This window comes from Nyctibius grandis (assembly GCF_013368605.1).
Source record: "Nyctibius grandis isolate bNycGra1 chromosome W unlocalized genomic scaffold, bNycGra1.pri SUPER_W_unloc_3, whole genome shotgun sequence".
Classification (NCBI taxonomy): Eukaryota; Metazoa; Chordata; class Aves; order Nyctibiiformes; family Nyctibiidae; genus Nyctibius; species Nyctibius grandis.
The window spans coordinates 392,989-416,000 of NW_027167474.1; the positions used below are offsets into that span (position 1 = coordinate 392,989).

The 23,012-nt window shown below is 41.4% G+C and overlaps 1 protein-coding gene and 1 pseudogene across 1 annotated transcript in view; both read right to left on the reverse strand.

Annotated features, from left to right (window-relative positions):
- Window positions 1-8,381, reverse strand: part of LOC137677207 (protein hinderin-like) — a 149,653-nt pseudogene extending 141,272 nt beyond the window's left edge.
- A 357-nt stretch (window positions 8,382-8,738) lies between these two features.
- LOC137677208 (uncharacterized) overlaps window positions 8,739-23,012 on the reverse strand; it is a gene marked incomplete at its 5' end in the record, with an annotated part of 55,525 nt that continues 41,251 nt past the window's right edge. The window contains one exon of the mRNA XM_068424473.1: window positions 8,739-8,834. Coding sequence (XP_068280574.1) covers window positions 8,739-8,834 — 96 coding nt within the window. The remainder of the gene's footprint in view (window positions 8,835-23,012) is intronic.

The following is a 23,012-nucleotide window of genomic DNA, read 5'->3' on the forward strand; positions in this document are numbered from 1 at the left end:
ACACTGAAGCAGAAGGCAACACAGCATCGTTTAAAAAACAAGTAACTGTCACCAATTGTAAAAGATCATTTCTATCTGGGAGTTAAAGGATAAAGTATTTTTTACATCAGATCCAAATCAAGGCTAAGGAGATGTTCTGATCTTAATTGAAAAAATAACAAGCAGGACCTAAAGAAAGAAAAAAAGCTAAGATTTTGTGAAAACTCCATTTTGCACTAGGCTAGGTTACTGTCCTCAGAGATGACACACTAAACCTCAGGCCTCTACAGGAGGTCAACCCTTAAACCTTGAGTAATAACAGCTCAGCATGAATTGAGTTGACTCATAAAATGCATCAGCAATGAATTTACCTTTCCTGCAGAAAAAAGCTCTTAATCTGAAACAAACACATGAACAAATACACTTGGCAGCCAACAGCACACTGTCAAGAAGATATACCGACACTGTGAAGTGCTTAGCGAAGAGAGAAATTACCTTAGCCCCATGCTGTTGCCATTCATCATCAGAGCAAGTTCCCAGGTGCTTCATCAATGGGCACATCTTCTGAACCAGGTACGTGGCCTCTAAACCTGAAAACGTAGCTGGTTTTGCAGCTGGTCAAATCATCACACCAGGAACTTACCACAAAAAGGTGAGTTGTGTCTACAAATGGGCATTTAATCACATGAAAGCAGAAGCTTTCACAACTGTTTTCACAGTTTCAAATATACTTTTTATTGGAAGGCTGACTTATGTCCAGTGCCTTTGCTTCTAAGGGTTTCCATGGGAAAAAGATTAGAAAAAAATTCGTTTGCTGATTTCCAAGGACCAGCTCCCTTAAGGAAATGGTCACAGTGTCCAAACAAACTTGCCTGTTGGGCTCAGGTTACAGGTCCAGCAGCACCGGAGCTCAAAGCATCATGTGTAAACTGCATAAAACGTAGAATTCGCTTGAGGTGGTTGTGTCTCCTGAAACTATGGGCCCACAGATGATGTCCATTTTTAATAGATTACCCCACCTTTTTCTTTCTCTCCAATGAAGACAGAAAAGTCAACAATAGTGGTACTTCTCCCTTTTTATTTGAATAAAATTCCTGTTTCCACATTTACCCATATTGTCTACTCTGGTGTGGCTGACATCAGGAGGAGTCACTGAACTGCCCCTTCCCTGCACACACACCATTTTTGACAGCCGACAACTATTTCACGTAGAGAGAAACTGCAAACTGAAATTACTGTGCTTACTGAGGCTAAAGAGGGAGATGTGGGAAATTAAAATGCAGTTGATGCAGTGTGGCCAAAAAAAGGATCAATTAATTATTTTGCTAAAAGAGCAGAAGAGTTAATAGCCAATAATTACAAATGGCAGACCTTTTACTTGTCATTCAATGACAGTACTTTCAGCAGCTCGGAATGGACCTAACAGCATCCACCCATGCAGAAGGACAGACAAAAATAAACACTATCTGGAAATGGATTTTAGTTGTATTGTTTTTTTTAAACTGTCATGATGTTAAGAATGAACTAGTTTAGAGCCTCTGACAATGAAGCAAAGGGTATTTGAGCTTAGCTAAACAAATTTTTATAGCTTGTAGTACATAAATTACCCTGTTATCAAGTGCAAAAGTGAATTATATACCTAGAACTGAAACAGAACGGTGATGCTAAGAGATTTAGCTGTAAATATCGAACATTTAATTCTAAAAGACTGAATATTTTTTAAGAGCAAGCACACTATATTCTAGTTGCTTTTCTTAGAGGGAATATGGCAAATGTGCTTTCACCTGTACCTTGAAAAGAGATCACAAAAATACTGAATCCTCAGATTGATCATATACAATTTTCTTTCACCGAATTCTTTTAGTTAACTAAGCTCTGTAAACCATGAAGTTTTTTTAAGAAAAAAAAAATGGCTAAAAGGCATAATGGCATTAACAAGCTCATCACTATAGATATATTAAGGTCGATTTTTTTCTGGACTTATGATGCCTCAAATGCTGAAAAATATCCATTAGAAACAAAACTGCCAAAAACTCAGTCTGTATGTCCTTCATATTCTACTTGTTTTTCATTAGAGGGATGCATGTATAGAATTAAGGTATTTGATGATTAAGAACCATCCATCCTACTTAATTCTCACCTGAAGTCATAACCTTTGTTTGTGACCTCAGTCATTTTCACACACACAGTTGTGATTGCCCTTAAGACAGGTATTTTTAAAGCCATATAAACACATATTTTCAACGTAAGCCACAATCCAAACAACAAACAAAAGATCAACTAAATTACAGTATTCTTTTTGAGAGTTTGAAAAGTAACCAGGGGGCTGGGATTAAGAAGAGAAAGTGATATATTCCTCCATGGTGGTTTTAATACGTGAATGTAGGAAGTGGGTCATGTAATGCAGACTCTCATGGGATGCTGTCAGCAGTTGCCATATTAAAACAGCATTGAAATAAGCATCCTTGTGAAACCCTCCTATTGTTTTTCTAAAAGACTGCTAGATTTTTCCCCATTGCTTTCCCTTCCTAATGCTGAAATGCTAGTACTGAACTGAGTTACACCGGCTAATTCAACTTGCTTTAACCTGCTCCCTTTCACTATTCCTCTCCACTCTAGTAACACGATACAAGAAACCAGTTTCTCCCTCTTTCCCAGAGTCCCCATTTACATGTCAGGAAGGTGTTACCTCACTTTGCAACAAACTCATGGCCTTCAATCCACATTCCATATTTCTACAGCTATTTTTCCTTTCCTTCTTCTAGTTTAAGCATGTATTGTGCCCTTGGCATTTCCCTCCACAAACACCACTGGAAAGAAAATGTCCTTGCTACACAGAGCTCCTTTCCTTTTCCATATATATATATATATATAGGAAAAAATATATATATATTCCATATATATATAAAATGATCTCCATCTTTTCTGTAAAACACACTTCTTCCAGTCCCTACTGAGGAAAGGTGCAATACTCAAAACTGACCCCTTCAAGGAAAGAAGGGGAATGCCGCATCTATGTCATCCATGCTCACACTGCTCTCTTGCCAAATGTCTGTATTCCGTCACGTGCCTGCACTAGGATCGACTCCTGTTTCTTCTACTGCTCCTCTTTCCTACCTAGTCTTTTAGCACTGCTTTTCTTGTGCCTTTCTTTCTACTACATACTGTTTTCCTCTGCTGCTTTCCCAGATGTCATGCTGATTCCCAACAGTATATGCTAACATACTAAAAAGTCTCCTCTCTTAATCACTGTTAGAATTTGTGCCACGGGTCTTGCTACCTTATTTTATCAGTTCCATTCTCCTACTTTAATTAACTATTGCCCATATGTTCATTAGAAATTTTAGAATTTTTTTAAATTATAAATCTCAAAATCACCTGTTTAGCCCATACGGGATTGGTGCAGTTGCTGTTGTTTTAGAGCAGTTTTGCTTCTTGCTTAGCCAACAAATGTTGGAGTCGTCCTTTTCAATTTCCTCCATTTTCTGCAGAAGCAGCTTCTGCCTTCTTTCTTCATGCAACCTTTTAGCCTGCTCTGTTTCTTTAGGCCCTGAGTCCACACTGTCATTCAGCCCAGAAACTCGAGAGCGCCTAGAATAATCACAGGTTTTATGAACTGGCCCAGAGTGTCTTCTCAGTACCTGGCTGACATGGTGGCTCTCTTGCACGCTCCCTGAGCTCCCTACGTGCTTGCAGGCACATCCGTGACTCACTTGCTGAGGCATGTGCTCTGAAATTCATTTGCTTTCTGGTCCATCTCCTGAGATGGTTTTACATGAGGGCTCCTCTGCTTGGCTGGGGAAATCACATTGTTACATTTCTGTGCAAGCCATTTTCTACGGGATATTCCTTCAGACACTCCTGATGGTTGTAATGGATTTCAGTCCCATAATCGTGATTATTCCTGCAAGGTTGAGACAATGCAACACGGGCTGGGCTTCCAGCCTTTGATGCTCTACTGTTCTTATAAAACGTGTGAGGTCCCCCAATACCCAAGTAGGAACCATCTAGCTCCAAAGATGGTTGTTGGCATGAGCTCTTCTTACTGGATACCTGCAATAAGAGAAAAAATTCCTGTGAATTACCAAAATTTATCTTTGCTCATTAATTTCACTTGAAATGTGTTCTCTCAGAAACAGACTTGCTGCGTCATGCTGATGGACACACAGCCAAACCTGAGAAAATGTTTATCAGAAGACAGACACGAATATACTATCAAATCTACATTTCATTCCATCTACACAAGTATAATAAATGTAAAACTACTGCCTGCAGGATCCTCAGCATAAAATGAGTCTTCAGAGTATCAAGTAATTGTGAGTATCTAGGGTTACATAAAATCAACTTGAAGAGTGGCAAAAAACATTAAATGTTAATGTTTGAAAATGTTTATTTTGAATACTGAGCCAAAAATTCCATTCAGCACTATAAATACTCTTTGATTGGCCATTACACAGCAGGAGATTTGATAAACATTTCACCTTGCACTGAATGGGATATTACTTACTGCTGGAAATTTGATGAGAGTTTTTGAAATATCTTTACAGAAACACAGATAAAAACCAACTACTTTCTGTAAAAAATGGTTGTACATCAAAAGCTGTCATTTAAATACAAAACATGTAAGTGATTTTTCAATTAAGCTGGGCAGTGATTATACTCTGATAAAACTCTGAAGAAAGCAAGCAACTGTAATTCACATTTGTCAACCCAGTAGAAGCAAATTCTAGTGGTTTTGTTATATCGTGGATATTATGTAACAGACATCAAATCCTACTTACATCCTGGAGTATCTTTGCACTACGGTTCATCTAGGCAGTTAAGCATTCGAGATTTTATGCACATCAGAACAGCAGTGAATCAGGCACTCGCATTTCTTTTGCTAGACCTGTGCATTAATTTCAATAACACACTGAATTTAAACTCCTCCAGCCTTTGGGACCTTTCACAAAGATCCATTTTTTTTTTAATTACAGAAGCCAGGTTTTTAAAGATAACAAAACACTGCAGTGAAAGTTTTAGCAGAGAAATTTGGTATCCACTGATGGAAAGTATTATTTACAGTCTAACTGCTTAGAGGATATAGGTATTGTCCACACAGAGTGGAAGATAGTCAGCAAGCCCCAAAACACTAGAGCTTAGGATGCAAGCAAGCACCAGCAATGATTAGAAGAGATAAATCCACATCTAGGCAGTGTTTATATGTATAATTTAAATTCTTTTTTATAAATAAACAAAATACCAAATATACTTGCTGCCCTTCAAGACAACCAATTACAAGTTTCTTGTAGACTTCACAGAATGCAAATTAACGTGGATTAGCACCTGAATACTGATATTTCATTATTTCCCGTTTTGTGATACAAATATATCCTCTCTGCCATGTGATGAAAGCCAAGGATGTCATGTTTTGCCCCAAAGGGCCCAGTAGTTGGAGCATTTGCATTAATGTCAGTGCTAAAAGTCTGAGGAAAGTCTGGTGCTTGGACTGGGTGAAAAGTGCAGGACATTAAAATATTTTAAAGTCAGAGGGGCTGGCAGGGCAACTGAGCAAAATGCAACATGCTGCCAAAACAGAGTTTTATTATTTATTATTTGTAGTGTGCCATCCTTGTCTGCAATATTTCTAGACAAATAAAGGTTACAAAGCCCTTTTAATCTAAATTAGACAATACATAAAGGGATAACCATAAAATCATAGAATCGTTTTGGTTGGAAAGGACCTTTAAGATCATGAAGTCCAACCGTTACCCAGCACTGAAGTCCAACACTAAACATGTCCCTAAGCACCACATCTACACGTCTGTTAAACACCTCCAGGGATGGTGACTCACACTTCCCTGGGCAGCCTGTTCCAATGTTGACAACCCCCTCATTGAAGAAATTTTTCCTAATACTCAATCTAAACCTCCTGGCACAACTTGAGGCCGTTCCTCTCATCCTAGCTTTGTTACTGGGAAAAGAGACCACCCCCCCACCTCGCTACAACCTCCTTTCAGGAGTTGTAGAGAGCAGCAGCTCTCCCCTCAGCCTCTTTTTCTCCAGACTAAACAATCCAGTTCCCTCAGATGCTCCTCATAGACCTGTGCCCAGACCCTTCACCAGCTTCGTGCCCTTCTTGGCTGCACTCCAGCACCTCCATGTCTTTCTTGTAGTCAGGGGCCCAAAACTGACACAGTATTCAGGTGCGGCTCACCAGTGCGTACAGGGGGACCATCATTCCCTGCTCCTACTGCACACTATTCAGATACAAGCCATGCTGTTGGCCTTCTTGGCCACCTGGGCACACTGCTGGCTCATATTCAGTCCAGCCATCGATCAACACCCCAGGTCCTTTTCTACCAGGCAGCTTTCCAGCCACTCTTCCCCAAGCCTGTAGTGTGCATGGGTTGTTGTGACCCAAGGCAGGACCTACATGGCTTTGTTGAACCTCATACACTTGGCCTCGGCCCATCCATCCAGCCTGTCCAGATCCCTCTGCAGAGCCTTCTACCTCAAACAGATCAACACTCCCACCCAACTGGTGTCATCTGCCAAATTACTGAGGGTGCACTCGATCCCCTCATCCACATTGTGATAAAGATATTAAGAGAACTGGCCCCAACACTGAGCCCTGGGAACATCACTAGTGACTGGCTGCCAGCTGGATTTAATCCATTCACCACAGCTCTCTGGGCCTGGCCATCCAGCCAGTTTTTACCCAGCAAGCGTATGCCCATCCAAGCCATGAGCAGCCAGTTTCTCCAGGAAAATGCTGTGGGAAACAGTGTCAAAGGCTTTAGTAAAGTCCAGTAGACAACACCCAGCCTTCCCTCATCCAGTAAGCGGGTCATCTTATCATAGAAGGAGATCAGGTTAATCAAGCAGGACCTGCCTTTCATAAACCCATGTTGACTGTGCCTGATTGCCTGGTGTCCTGTACGTGCCACATGATGGCACTCAAGATGATCTCCATAATCTTCCCTGGCAAGAGGTCAGACTGACAGGCCTGTAGCTCCCCAGATCCTCCTTCAGCCCTTGTAGATGGCATCACATTTGCTAACTTCCAGTCACCGGACCTCCTCAGTTACCAGGACTGCTGATAAATGATGGAAAGTGGCTTGGTGAGCACTTGTGCCAGTTCTCTCAGTACCCTTGGGTAGATCCCATCCGGCCCCCCATAGACTTATGCATGTCTAAGTGGCATAGCAGGTTGCTAACCATTTCCCCTTGGATTATGGGGGCTTCATTCTGCTCCTCTCTGTCTTCCAGCTTAGGGGGCTGGGTACCAGAGAACAACTGGTCTTACTACTAAAGAGTGAGGCAAAGAAGGCATTAAGCACCTCAGCCTTTTCCTCAGCCTTTGTCACTATGTTTGCCCCTACACCAATAAGGATGGAGATTCTCCTTGGCCCTCCTCTTGTTGCTATGTATTTGTAGAAACATTTTTTTATTGTCCTTTTATGGCAGTAGCCAGATTAAGTTCTAGTTGGTCTTTGGCCCTGCTCATTTTCTCCCTGCATAGTCTCACAACATCTTTGTCCTCCTGAGTCGCCTGACCCTTTCCACAGGTTATAAACTCTCCTTTTTTTTTCCTGAGTTCCAGACAAGTCTCTGTTCAGCCGGGCTGGTCTTCCCCAACAGCTCATCTTCAGCACATGGGGATGTCCTGCTCCTGCTTTTAAGATTTTTCTTGAAGAGTGTCCAGCCTTCCTGGACTCCTTTGCCCTCAGGACTGCCTCCCAAGGGACTCTCAACCAGATCCTAAACAGGCCAAAGTCTGCCTCCGGAAGTCCAAGGTAGCAGTTCTGCTACCCCCTTCCTTACTTCTCCAAGAATCGAAAACTTCCACATTTCATGATCACTATGCCCAATACGTCCTCCAACCGTCACATCACCCACAAGTCCTTCTCTATTCACAAACAACTGGTCCAGTGGGGCACCTTCCCTAGTTGGCTCACTCACCAGCTGTGTCAGGAAGTTATCTTCCACACACTCGAGGAACCTCCTAGACTGTTTGTATTTCCAGCAGACATCTGTAAGTTGAAGTCCCCACAAGAACAAGGGCTACTGATCACGAGACTTCTCCCAGCTGCTAAAGAATATTTCGTCTCCTCTTCATCCTGGTTGGGTGGTCTATAGCAGACTCCCACATGATATCTGCCTTGTTGGCCTTCCCCTGATCCTTACCCATAAACACTCAACCCTATATCACCATCCTCAAGCTCTAGACAATCAAAACACTCCCTAACATACAGGGCCACCCCAACCTCTCCTACCTCACCTATCCCTTTGAAGAGTTTATAGCCATCCATTGCAGCACTCCAGTTGTGTGAGTCATCCCACCATGTTTCCGTGACAGCAACTATAGTCATAGTTTCCTGCTGCACAATGGCTTCCAGCTCCTCCTGTTTGTTGCCCATGTCTGCATGCATCGGTGTAGATGCTTCAGTTGGGCTATTGATCCTGCACCTGGGGCAGAAGCCCTAATTCCTATATGACCATTCTCAGCACTCCTTTTTCTAACCCATCAATACCCTTGTGTCTCTGCTGCCACATGCTCTCCATCCCCTGCCTCCACTGAGACGGCAGACTGAAGACCTCTAGCACACCGTCCCACAAACATTGGCTTGCTGCCCCAGCTTCTCTCTAGTGAGCATGGTTTTATCCCTTTCCCCCTTCGAACCTATTTAAAGCTCTTTTGATGAGCCCCGCTAACTCCTGTGCAAAGAGCAACAGAAGAAATATTACAGAAAAGGGAAAGTAAGAGAATCCTGTGGTTACATGCGGTCCACGTTTCCCACCTCACCTGCTTCTGCTAGCACAGCATTTAGGGCACCAACAGAAAAGGCTTTCAAGGTGGCCAGCTCAGCTCCCTAGGACAGCAGAAGGTCACAGACCTGAGGTATTCTTAGAGGATCCTATCAGAGCTGCAGCTTAGGGTGGTCTACAGAAAGCATACACCTACCCTTCTGTAGCCCACAAACAGAAGTAAAAAGAACAAAAAAAGAAGACTCAAAAGATGAAAAAAATAGAATTTCTTTATTTTAACAGGTTGTTTTATTGACTGAAGAGACAAGAATGTTAAGAAATCTAAGCACATGAATGAGGATGGTACAAAATAATCATCAGGAGCAGGTTTAAGAATAAAGGCCCACATCGCAAATTAACTTCATGGCTGAGACTCTATTAAGAGTCCCTGAAGGCCCTAAAGAGAGGTATCAGTTAGCATTTGTTGACCTTGGCTGCCATTAAATCTGCCCTGATGGTCTCAGAAATGGCATTGACATTTAAAGACTTCATAACAAGGCAAGGAAACTTTAATGTTATTTCACAGTTACAATATGTTTGCGGGGGGAAAATTCTCATTAATGTATTGAATGCGAGTGGGGTTTTTTATTCCTTTAGAAGAAGGAGGTCATGTTAGACAGAAGACTAGTTCCAACATGCTTGACAGCTACTCAGTACTTGCAAGTCTAACCCCAAGGAAAAATTAACTATTGGGAGTCAGAAGCTAGTCAACAACTTTTTTAGCAATTTATGTGTTCTGTTAATGCTTTAATTGAAAACTACAGCTGGATGGTAGAGGCTGCAGGGAAAACGGACTGACATTTACACTTATAGGGATCAGATGAGACCGAGCATGCCATGACAAATCTGTAAGATGCAGGCCAGGTAAGGGGAAAAGCAGAAAAAAAAAATATTCCAAAGACCCACCTACTACCGTGAGTCTAAAGACACAAGCATAAGGAATTGGGTAATTTTACAAGATGAGTTTAAGATGTTGCCTACAGGACACATGGAAACTATGATGGACCATGATGGAACAGCTGTGCTTTCCCCTCTGTGGAGCTCTTCCAGGCTTGCTGTACTATTTAAAGATACAACTTCCTTTAACTGAGGCTTAAACAAACAAACTCAACTGCTCCTTGAAACATATGGAGTTAATAAGACTTGATCAGATGTGAAACTCTTGCATGGAAACAAGGAGATATTAAAAATAGTTCAAAAAATCTTTATAAGGTTTAAAGAGAAGACACATGGGGAGCTCTACAAAATCTTTACTGCAATCCCAGTAATTTTTGCTCAGGGATTCAGAGCAGAGCTTAAACAAACATCTAGTCCTTAAAACTTCCTACAAACAGACAAACGCGCACCAGTTTTTATGCACGCAGCATTATGATCTCTGCAAATTCTTCTTAAATGCAATTTGTGTGCTCTGCAGTGTTAATTCACGGTGCTGGCAGAGGAGACATTACAGACTGACTCCAGCACACAGGGCTTTGTACTGCAAGGGATGAACTAGTAATTGATCAGATCTTACAATCTCAACACAGGCAAGTCCTGACAGATTTCACTGGTAGCTCTGCATGTACAAACATGTTTAAGAAACAGCCCAAAATCATCACCTCAGAAGTCTTGCATCAGAGGACAAAACCTAGGGTCCTAGCAAAATACAGTGCTGTTACAGTGAACAGCAATTCCTATAGATGTTAAGAGCATTAGAGTTTAACCCATAGCACCTGGGCTTGTTTTGTAGCTGAAATACATTGAATACAGAAAAAGAGACAATGAACTAAAATTGTTCTCAATTGTATCTTAAGAACATTTCTCTAACTGGATTTTCAGCTCTGGGGTTTCTTTTGTGGTATAGAACAGCAGGAGGAACATGCAGGTTCAGAACTAGTCCGTTGTGCTGATCTGAGCATGACCCTGGAGGAAGCCAGAAGAACGAACAGAGCAGCAACCAGAGGAGAAAAACAGATTTAAAGATAAAGATGAAGCAAAAATTTCTAAATGGACAAATGAGAGGCTAGCATACACTGGGACACATTAAAGAGCACCAAGGGCACGTATTAGTGACCTAGCTGACACACTCATTAAGGTATACATCCTAAACCTGGAACTCAGTCACCACTATGCATTGCTGATGTATAGGTCTCATCTGAATAAAGCTTGGCTTTGGGTTTGCAGATCTATCACAGTATAAGCACTTGCTCTATATTACAAATAAGCTCGTGTAGGATATCGGGGCAACAGAAATGCTGTTTTAAGAACAATTATTTCAAATGATAGGACTATTTGAAGTGCATTACTAGTGATTAAGGAGCTATTCTTTCCAAGAGACTGGAAGAATTTATCAAGGAGAATGTAAAAAGGTAAAGATTTTAAAGTAAATTAGTAGGATCTACTGAAGTCTATCAGTTTTTTTTTTTAATCATATAATCCTTTATTAAAATCTCTACCATAAGTAACCTAATATCAGTCATTACAAAGTGCCCATATAATAGTTCAGCAACTGTCCCTGTCACTACCTAAGATAAATACAGTAGATAACTCGGAAGGTAAGCTGACCATTTTTCAAGCAAGAAATAAAGCACCATTTTATGTAGAAATTATGTATAGCTATGATTGCCATATTCACTGAATAAAACAAGTGGTCTCAAGTCAAAGAAATTATGTGAACAACAGTCACAAGCCTGTATTTTTCCTGTAAAAGTCTACTGAACTCAATATACTGAACAGGTGTAGCAAAAAAAAGTAAAATAATAAAATAGGATCACATCACAAAAAAAGTGAATCCATAGCTGCTAGCTGACAGCAGAGGAACACCTCCTATGTTTGTGTTGCCTTCAGGTTTTTTTCTCCTCTTTGTTAAGAGGGTTTGAGGTGGCATGCCAGGTGCACAAAACACCTGCATTCAAAGTGGCACGTGAGCATTTGCCAGCACTCAGCTTTAAGTTTGTATTTTGCATTCATAAACATGCCACCCTTCTCCAGCTACACAAATATTGTAGAAAATCTCTAACAATGCTTCCATTTCAGATCAGCGAACTGGTTTTACGCTGGCTGATAAGGCAGTCATTAATAATACAGCGCTCCAAGAAAACTAAAGCGAGGCGCCTGTATGTTCAGTCTTGGAAGTCACTGTGAGCAGAATGCCCATTAAGCCCAACCAGTACCTACATGCAATGCAATACCTGACCACTACAATTAAGCAAACATGTTTGCTTTCCGAAACAAAACTATATCGGACCTGTTTGCACTACAGAAAAATGCCACTATACTACTCTTGACAGCACCAGGTCTAACTATTAACATTCAATGTGCTGCCAACATTATAAAAATGAAAAATCACAATCTTCTGACTTCAATTTTTTACTTCTGCCCTTTATTTTACTGAAGAATCAGTAGTTCAAGACCTAGATAAATATTTCAAAAACTATACTATTTGTGAGCAGAGCAGGTCACTACCATTTCCCAGTGCATTTAGAGTTCATGTGAAATAAGGGCAGAAGAGTGATGAGTTGCATTTTTAATATGGGCTTACACAGAATAGTTGTCTAGCTGATAGAGAATGCGTAATGCAACATCTGCACGGTATGCCTTGCCAAAGCCCAGCCCAAATAAATGTAGTGCATTCTCCCTAGTGCAATTAACTCTCATACTCTGGCAGGTTTTGCTAGAAGATCATCAAGGTAGATTACCTTCCAGCATATGAACTAAATGCTTACAGGTGTTATATCATCAGTTATTACTTACAAACTTCTGCATTTAACAAGACATCCAGGGCAAATGAATGATCTAATTTATGAATTATTTATAAGAATTTCACGGCATGCTCCTGGCGTCATCCATGGCCTTTTCCAGGTCATATGACACCAATTAGAGCTGAATTTTAAATTATTGAATAACCTGAAATCTCTTGTCATTTAACATATAGAATTCTGTTAAAGAAAATTGGCAGAGTCCGGGTCTCTAGGTTTGCTGGTTTTATAAACAACTCAGAGTTGGACCACCACCGCAGTGAATGGTACCTGACTCAATTCACTATCGGTTTATATAGAAACTAATAATCAATTACATCATAAATTTCTCACGAGCTTCTGTTAATAATCCACTAACTATTTCAATTCCTCTTTCTTCCTTCGTCAAGAGTCCACAAAAGTCCATTCTTTTCCATTGGTCAGCTGATCTTTATGTTCTGGTTCCGCTCCGACTCTGGTCGACACCCCGTCCTCGATGTTCTTGCTGTGATCGGCGTCCTTAATGTTCTTGCCGTGATCAGCGTCCCGTCCTGATCCAGGTTGATCAGAGTCCGGTTCCCACCGCCAGTGTCTCCTAAACATTCAACCTTAAAAACAACTAAAGTTATATTTAGAACCTTATCTATACTAATTTTTATTTCTAAGTGTCCTATATTTCTTTAAGGTAAAGAAAAGGTTAACCATACATCCCCTTTACTAAAATCATCAAAAGGTAATACTTCTAGGCCTACTCCTGCTTAGCTACTCATTAAGCTTTGATTGATGATTTGTTCAGTCATAGGTCAGGATTACACAAGGAGCTTTGAGAACAATATTCATGGATTGTGAAAGCCCACCTGTGTTTATTCAGATAGACTTATATTAATTATTCTATTCACTATTCTATTTCACCCTATTGATTCTTGTCTCTCTAACTCATAAGAACTTTTTCATTAATCGTGTAAAAATTTCTATAACAATATCAATGCAGTAAACAAGTTAAGTCTAATGGGCCCTGGAGGTTTGCATTCCTCCACCCATCAGCAGCAGAGGCTGTATGCTACCACTGGAATAGAAATTAATAGAATGCAGCAGTCAAAAACATTTGCAAGGTTTTATAAGTTATTTTGGCTCCCTTAGGGATTTTAGTATAACTTACAAGCACTGAATCTAAAACATATTAAGTCCTTAGCTATGTACTTTTAAAACAAAATTAGGACATAGCAAAAGAGCAAGTCTGACACTAACCCTAATTTAGACCCTTAATTTGAAATGTAGTGGAAATTATGGAGTAAGCAAGATTTACTATGCACAACTCATTTACCTTCAGGCTCTCCTACAGTATAGCCAAAAATAGCCCCTCTCCCAACACATATACACCTGTCTGTAAAGATAAGGCTACACACAGGGAAATGGAAATGTTAATTTAACAGCTATCAGTTGACAGATATACCTTGCACTCCTTAACAATCAGGTGGAGAAGGGACCTCCACGATTCTTCTATCCTAACAGCACTGGGGAGACCAGTGCTCTAGGAACCCGTCCAGATTTGGGTATCGGCTTCAAGATGTTCAGAAGAAAGCTTTAAGGATCTTTGCAGCACATTACAAAAAAGAGGGGGGATATAACAGCCTCTGAAGCACAAATGCAATAAAAGACATCTTAAACCATTGTTTTCCATGATGACTACAAGAACAACAAGAAGATATCAACAGCAAAAGTACCTGAGATGAACAGCACAATCAGATATCTGATTCTGCCTCAGTGTAAAGTCTGCAAGAAACACACAGCAAGCACGCTACATCTTGGCTCCGAATCAGTTGTCCTCCAACATCTCATGAACCTGTGAGCATGGCTTCATGACTGAAGGGAGGTGTACAGATGCCCTATCTACTGCTGAGCTAGCCTAAGAAGCCCAAAACACATGGTGGAAAACTTTTGAGACTGGGTGCAGCTCAGTACAAGCCTAAACTATGCCTCGCCACCAAAGTGACTTACTTTCATAATATCTGTGCCTCAACTTTCTGAATGCTGCTGTAATAAACCCCAGACCCACTCCCACAGATGGTCACTTGCAGACCCCTATCTTGGAGGACCCAGTGACCCTATTCATCTGCACACACATTTCCTTCGCACTCTCACTGCTTTGCAAGGATTAAAAAACATTTCCTGGGCTCTATCCAACAGCAAGAGGAAAAGATGGAAAGGGAGAGGTTCAGTTTATCCTTTAAATGCTAGCAAGTTCTCTAGCTACTGCTGTCAAGATGAATGCCAAAAAAGCAATGATGTTGAGAAAACATCATGCCAAATAAGTAAAAACACACCTATCCAAAATGTCTAGCCACATTAGGAAGAATAAGGATTTAGATAAAAGAACCTAACATTGGATTTTCTGCCCCCAACCTTATCAAAGGAGGGGGCTGCAAGAGAGCATTTTTTTTAACTTTTTAAGAAAATAGCAGAGAGGGGGGAAAAAGAGACAACTGCCTAATCTCACAGCACACATTTTAAGAACATACAAAAACAGCTGTAAGGGATTTTATTTTGGTTACCAGACAGATTTAGTTTCATTCCTGTGCTGGGCAGTATTTTATTATTTCACATTAAGTGTAGTAACATGTTGGATGATAAGAGGGAAGTTCATATTGGTTTTCATTAAAGAGTAATATCCACCATGTATTTGGTCCTCCAAGGTAACTTTTTCAAAGTTATTTTAAAAAGCGAACAGTTTTCTACTTGGAATCACAAGTTTAGCATATCAGGGCTACACACGTTCCCAGCTACTGCCAGTCTTTTTAGAATTCAATCAGCATTTGCTCCAAAGTCATGCTTTCATAGCTCCAGACACAAGACAAAAGGGCAAATGTACCATGACCCTTCCAAATAGCCCTGATTACTGTGATCAAACAGAAGCCAGATACTTATGTGGATAAGAACGTGTAGACTTTGATGTGTGAAGATTACCACAGAGTAGACATTGAATCAGCATTTTCCAACATGTACCTCACCATGACAGCCAATATCACCTTTCCCCTGTATTTACAGTAGAGATAACTGTGGTACCCATTGCTCAGCAATGAATTTTAAGTAACAGCCACTGTTCACTCAGAAAGATCACCAGAAAGTTTTACTTCCTTCATAAGTCCTGCAGAGTCCCTGGGTATCCTGGTTTGGCCTAAACCAGGCCAATTTTCCTTTCAGTGATTTTTACTTTCAGCTAAGTCTCCTCTAAGTAACTGCACTTCCTGAAACTAACTGCATGTTTTGCAGACAGCATCTGCTTCCAGGACTGATAACGCTCAAAGTTTGTAGTTATCACTGAGGCACCGGTAGGGATGTTATGCAGAAAGGCTCTTGCTGTACTTATTCTTAGAGAAACCAAGGTCACTGCTAAATTCCTCACTGCTTACGAGTGAAGAGCCGAAGGGGAGATCGCACCTGCAGGGAGGAGCGGACAGGGCAGGTGACCCAAAATTGACCAACGAGGTATTCCATCCCATACATGTCATTCTCAGTATAAAGCGGGGGGATCACGAGGGTCTCGCTCTCTTTCTGCTATGGCGGGTGTCCGAAGAGGACTCTGTCCGTTTTCCCTGCTGCCCCCGATCCCGATCCGTGCATTCCTGAATCCAGCTCTCGACCGTCGCTAGGCCAAGCCTGGCCTTCCCGGAGCCTGCCCTGCAGTGCCGGTGGTGACGTGGCTGACTTCAGGGGAGCTCGATTTTGGTTTTGTATATATATTTGTATATATTTGATTATTTCTATTATTATTATTATTATACTCTTTTTTTTTTCATTATTATAGTTTATTAAAACTGTTTTAACTTTCCAACCTGGAAGTCTCTCTCCCTTTTCCCTTTCCCTTTCCCTTCGGGTGTGTGGGGGGAGGGTTAACAGAGAGCGTCTGCCACAGGTTTAATAGCTGGTCCAGCTTTAAACCGTGACACTGGGGTATGGACATAGGCTTTGAAATACCTTCGCTGCACAAAGAAGCCAAAAAAAATGGATGACATCTAAGAATTAAAAGCATGTTCAGAAGTACAGTGTTTTACAACCAGAAAGTTATTTAAATAATACAGAAATCCCACAAAAGCAAAAACAGAGAATCTTTTGACTTTAAAAGAGTGGAAAGTTGTGCCCAAGCGAGCAGGTTTGGTGAGGAGTGTCCTTGCGCTAAGAGCCAGCTGGCATTTAGATTCTGCTAACGATCCCATCTCTGGAAAATAGTTCATGAAAAGTAAACAGTAATTTTCATGTGCCTGCCCTTTTGATCTTACATTTGTAGGGAGTATCCTGAGGCTAGCTGTGGGCACCCCTGTGGCGCTGGCTGATTGACCTCTAATCTGCCCCTCAAGTAACGATCATACCAAGGAATGACAACAAGAGTTGCATGTAAGCAGACATTTCAATGCAATCCCATTAAAGACAGGCTGACTCACTTCATCTTGTCAAAGAAGTTTCACATAAGAAGAAATAAAAGCTTTTTAGAAAGACTCTTTTATTTTGTAGTGATGCTGTTCTTCAGAACAAAGACTGGAACAAGACTAACACACCAGCATCTGACTGGTACATAGCTTTACATTAGCTGGCGAAACGCTACTGCAATACAGAACAACAGGCAGCCTTTTGATTGTGTTAAATAGTCTTGATAGGAGAAAATTAAGAAAATCCTTGAGAAGGGGCAAATCAGAACCATGGTACTTGACCTCTCCACATTTCAAAAAAGTATATATGCCCTTTATTAGAAAGCAGTTGTCTAAAGGCTTAGACACTGACTGCTTACATTCTCATCAGCTTTGAGATCACCGCTTGCATGCTTTTACCCGACACTAACACACAGTAAACACAAGACAGCATGTATGAGGTAGCTTATGTCTCTGTCACTAGAAATGATGCTAAGAGATAAAACAGCCAGTCCAGAGCAGTTGACATGCAGAAACTTGCTGTCATGCCAAGGCAGCTAAATTACCAGGAACAACTTTAAATAAGGGAGTGAGGAAACTACAAATTAACCTGCTCGAGTACATAGAAATGGGAGCACAGACTATTTCTATTTTACAGTAATACTGAAAAAACATGTATACTACCAACGCAGTGAAGGGTACAATGCAACATATAGATGGATGAACTGGTAGACAGGTAGCATTGGAGTTGTTACCAAGGTGACTGAAAGGCTGAGTCTTCTCTGAATGGCAGCAGAACTCCATCACGGGCAGATATTACATATATATTATGCTTCCAGTTCCTGCTTCAGTCTTTCCACTGTTAGTTCATATACCTGTTTAATGAGACTTTTGTCAGATTCTCTTGCATTAGCAAGCACTCCATTTCTCATCACAAGTCAACATCTTAGTTTACAGTTACATAGGATGTCCATGAAAATGCAAATGGTACTTCGCAAATGGAAAGGACATGAACTTTTTTGACTAAGAACACACGTAGCTGGGAGTTTTGTGCAAAATATAACAACCCCTGGAGAAGTTCCACCTAAGCAGATTTACAGCATGATATCTCATTATCTGTTACCTAACCTGACAGTGTCCGCGTTGGACAGGTGTCCCCTGAGACCTCTGAGCAACACAGGCAAATTATCTCACTTGAGTCTGGAAGGCTTGGCTCCCTGAACATAAGAATTCAAGGTCCTCTTGGCATACAGGCTGTGGTTTCAGTGAGAAATGAAATGTTTTCTATTTGGCACACTTGCAGTATCTCAAACAGGTACATAAATTAACTAATGAAAGATTGCAGGAAAAGTTTGATCAAGGAATACAAGCAGGAATAGAGCAAATGGCAATCTCTCCTTCCCCAGGGGTAAGCCAGCTGTTTCCTTTTGAAGCCCACCATGAAGATGCTGACTTCAGAATACTCTCACCATACTTGAAATGCCACTGAGGATGTCCCAGCAGACCTTTTGTCTATGGCTGAGATTCCTTAAAAGCTGAGGTCATCCTGCAGTGGTTTTAGCACTGCTGAAGGTAGCAACAGCTGACAGAGGGAAATGACCTCTGATATATCAAGCTACAAAGATCAATGTTGCCGCTTGTCTGCGGCAAGCTCCGTTCAGTTGCTGGCTGGCCTGAGGCTATCCGCACCCCAGGGCCATTGAGCACTGACACCAATGTGAGGATGCAACAAATGGCGTTTATTTAACTGCGCAACAGCCTTATATAGTCGTCTTGTCCCGTACGAACTCGCACGATACTTGCACATCCTGCTCCTTTCGCCACGCCTACCTTCCGTTACAGCCCGAGATTTTCCGGTCGCCGTACCCTAATCTACCTACATTTCCCCCTCCCCATGCTTCAAGTCATGTGAAGTAAAGCGTATCGCTGATTCTGGAGCCTTGCATCAAAGCGTAAGCGTAGCTGGTGGATACAACATCCCGAGCCCAGGTTCTCCAGTAAGATTCCCCTGCAACTCCTGAGATGCAAAGCAAAAGCAAGCTAATCATGAGCGCATTGTTCAAAGCTTTTGTTTCACTCAGCAACGGTCGCCGTTCCTCATCTTTCTTGGCGCCCCGCCGCTTTACCAGACTCTCTGTACTGTCATGACTCCTCATGTCTGAAGGTCGAGGCTGGTGCTGTTTCGGCTTCCCCCACAGGTACTCTCAAACCTGGTTCCCTGTGTCTCGCAGAGCCCAGTCAGAGAATCCCAGCCTTGGTTACCCATAAATCCTGCTCTCTGTTGTTGAGCCACAAAGGTTGTATTGACCATTCGTTGCACAGTTTTCTGCAAACATGCAAACAAACAGGGTAACACAAGTAGGATAATGCCTATTATAAACATTCCCATAAGCAGACTCTATCTACAAAACATGCAGTTTACTTCAGAACATACTGTTATTCTCTATTATTCTAGCTGAAAGGAAAATTACTGACAGGAAAGCTGATTCTGTTTAAAGGTAACACAGATCAGGCCTTTTAGAGCCTACTCTGAGGCCTACTCTTGCTAAACCGTTGCTAAACCATCCAGTATCAATTTCCCCCTTTGGAAGTAGTTAGATTTATTATCTCACTACTTCCATATACTCTTCTCAATGATTGTCTTAACACAACCCACGCAGATCCCTATGATAACTATAATCACAACTACATAAACTATTCCCTCTAATAATGTGGCTAACCATCCTTTTAGAGACAATCCACCTAATTCTTGCAGGATTTTGTTGAGCCAATTATTTCCTGCTGCATCCCTGATTGCCCTGCTGTCTTCTGCTACTCTCTGTCGGATCTCCGGATCTAAATCCCACCTCCACATATGGTTTAATACACTTGATCGGAAACCACCATACTCCTGTGCCTGTAGAGACAGAAGCATAACCTCGACCCATTAGTAATAGTTCCCCTGGTCCTAACCACTCGTTAGTACCTGGTTCCCTATACCACACTTTGCCTTTGTTTTTCACATAGCTTGCTCCCTGTCAAACTGCCTCCCAATGTATTACAATTGGGGGTCGCTCCTTATCTCCTGCTAAAGTTAAATGGTTAAGTACATAAACAGCTTTTGCAAGTCTCTCAGAAGGTTCAGTCTCCTCTCCCCCTTTTTGTTTTTGCAGAAGCTGTTTCAATGTACTATGAGCACGTTCCACAATCGCCTGACCCGTAGGCGAATGAGGAATCCCAGTGACATGTGTAATACCCCATAGTTGACAAAATTGACGAAAAATCTATGAACAGTATGCTGGTCCATTATCAGTCTTAAGTTGTTGTGGAACCCCAAGACTTGCAAAGCAAGCAAGTAAATGTCGTTTGACATGACGACCTGTTTCCCCAATTTGTGCTGTTGCCCATATTACATGTGAAAACGTATCAACAGATACATGAACATATTTGAGCCTTCCAAATTCTGCAATGTGAGTAACATCCATTTGCCACAGTTGCAACGCACTCAGTCCTCGAGGATTTACCCCTATTCCAATTCCCATGCCAATTTTCTGACAACTAGGACAAGCACTAACTAATTCACGTGCTTGTGCCATGGTGAGGTGAAATTGTTTCGCTAACATTTTCGCTGATTGATGAAAGAATTGATGGGATAGGTGTACTTGTTCAAATAAATTTGGTGATATTTGCGTATAGGACACAAGTGTGTCTGCTTTATTATTTCCAATGCTCAAACCTTGATCAAATTGATGACTACGAATGTGGGTGACAAAATAAGGTACCTCTCTGAGGTTTATTGCCTGATGCAATTGTAGCAAAATGGTGTAAAGTCGCATATTTTTCACTGGTCGTATAAAAGCTCTTTCAATTCGATTTACAATGCCTGCTGCATAAAGAGAGTCTGTTACAATATTGACAGGTAAATCCTTTCATTTTATAAAAACGTGATATATCGCAAAAAATTCAAGTGTCTGCAATGAGTCCTCAGTTTGTCCTGAGAATTTACAATGTTTCCATTGTCCATCCTCTTGCCAGGTAATAACTGCTGAATGTGATCGCTTTCCTGCATCAGTAAAAACAGTTAGTCCAGTCACAGGTATCTCTGATCTGATAGGTTTTTCTTCCCAATCCTGTTTGCAAATAAACTGTAGCTTTTATCTTTTGGCAAATGTGTTAACAATTGTCCAGTAAAGTCCTGTAAGGCCATTTGAAAAAGAGTTGACTGATTTGTTAACCACTGTAGATATTCCTTTCTGATAGGTAAATAGATAGCATCTGAGTCTAGTCCGGTAATGTCTGTAATCCTTTTATGCACTTTGACAAGCAATTGTGCTATTGCTTCCACTCTGGTACAAATTGTTGTTTTAGGATGAAAAACCAAAGAGTCCACTCGAGCATTGCCTTCTGCAATAAACCCAGGCAAATTAGTATGATTTCTTACATGTAAAACATAAAACAATGCAGTTCGGATTTGAATTTCTCGCCACAGAGCTCGCAGCAATTCAAAAACACACTGATTACATGTATGCTCTATAACAGATCTATCCAATTGCTTTATAATGCCAGCTACATATGCTGAATCAGTAATCAAATTAAAGGGAATGGGAAAATTCTGAAATATTTTTAATACAGCTTGTAATTCTACCACCTGAGGTGAACCCTTTTGTTGTACTACCATAGATTCCCACTTGCCATCAGAATACCAGACAAGGCCCGCCTTGCCTGTTTTCCCAGATACATCCGTAAAAATGGTAATTCCATCCACAGGAGTGTCTGCGCACCACACTCCTGTGGCAATTGGAAGTTCCGCACTCAATTTTATAACAGGATGGGAGGGCAAGTGGTAAACAACCTGTCCCGAGAAATTCTCCATAGCTGTTTGCAAAGCAAAGCTATTAGCCATACACCACTCAAAATATTGAGCTGCAATAGGAACGGTTAGTGATGCAGGGATCTCTGGCCACAAGCTCCCGACATCGCATCCGTCCTTTGATGAATAATCTGTGCCAATAGCTCTGTAACGAATCTGATCATTCTGAATTCCATTGACCAATTATTGCATACGGAATTTGCCTATCAAACAAAGTGATAATTTGTATTTCCTGATTCAAATCAATACGATGTACAAATTTGGAATGTAGCCTGCTTTCTATTTCTGTAATCAGTTGCTGTACCTCTGAAGTAGTGTGTCGAGGTGCTGTTAAAGTTGTGTCCCCTGCTAACAATTGGAATAGAGACTGCAATTGTGACGACGTAAGCCCCAAGTACGGCCGCAGCCATAACTTGAGCCTTATGTTCCACAGTACCCACTTTTGCACGTGCCTTTATCATAGCATTCAAATCTGTTTTTCCAGGTAAAGCTTCAATGATCTTTTGACAATCAGCATCAGCATTATCCCTGTTTGCCACAGGTCCAAGGTTTGGCAGCCGCACAGGTTAACCCTGCGTGGAAACACCAGTCCTGCGCTCCCTGCGGTTCGGGCTGCGAGTTAACTGCTTAGGCCTGGAACTGGTTGGGAAGATTCATTTGTGTCAGCATACAGTTCCCCCCCCCCCCCCCCCCCCCCCGCGTTCTTTCTCCAGTTTCCCTGCACTCTGCAGCTGGTTGTTATCAGCTGACCTTGAGCATTATACTGAGACCTGCACAGCTTCACAAAATGCCCTAGCTTCCCACAGCAATGACACATCAAAACAGAGTTATCTCTCCCACTCAGCTTCAACTTCTTAAGGCAGTTTTTCTTAAAGTGACCTTCCTGTTCGCATGTATAACAACGATGAACTACCTTAATTGCCGCCGCAAAAGTTTTTGCTAAATGCTCCATCTGAAATGTGGTGGTTCCTACTTTCTCACAAGCATCCATTAGCTCAGTTAAGGTGGCATTACTATTTGCCATCCCTGCAACAACTTTTCTGCAGTCCTCACCTGTGTTGTCTTTCGCTAAATATAGTGGTAATGCTTCTTTTACAATTTTCCAATCTAACAGTTGCCAAATATTTCTTCCCTCAGGACCCGCACCCACAATCACCGGATATGCTTGTGGAATTATAACTCCTTCTAATAACGCATCTCAAATGACCCCTTTCCATTTCACTCCTCCCTCACCTCCCCCCCCTTCCCCTGTATACACGGGCAGACGCTGACCCT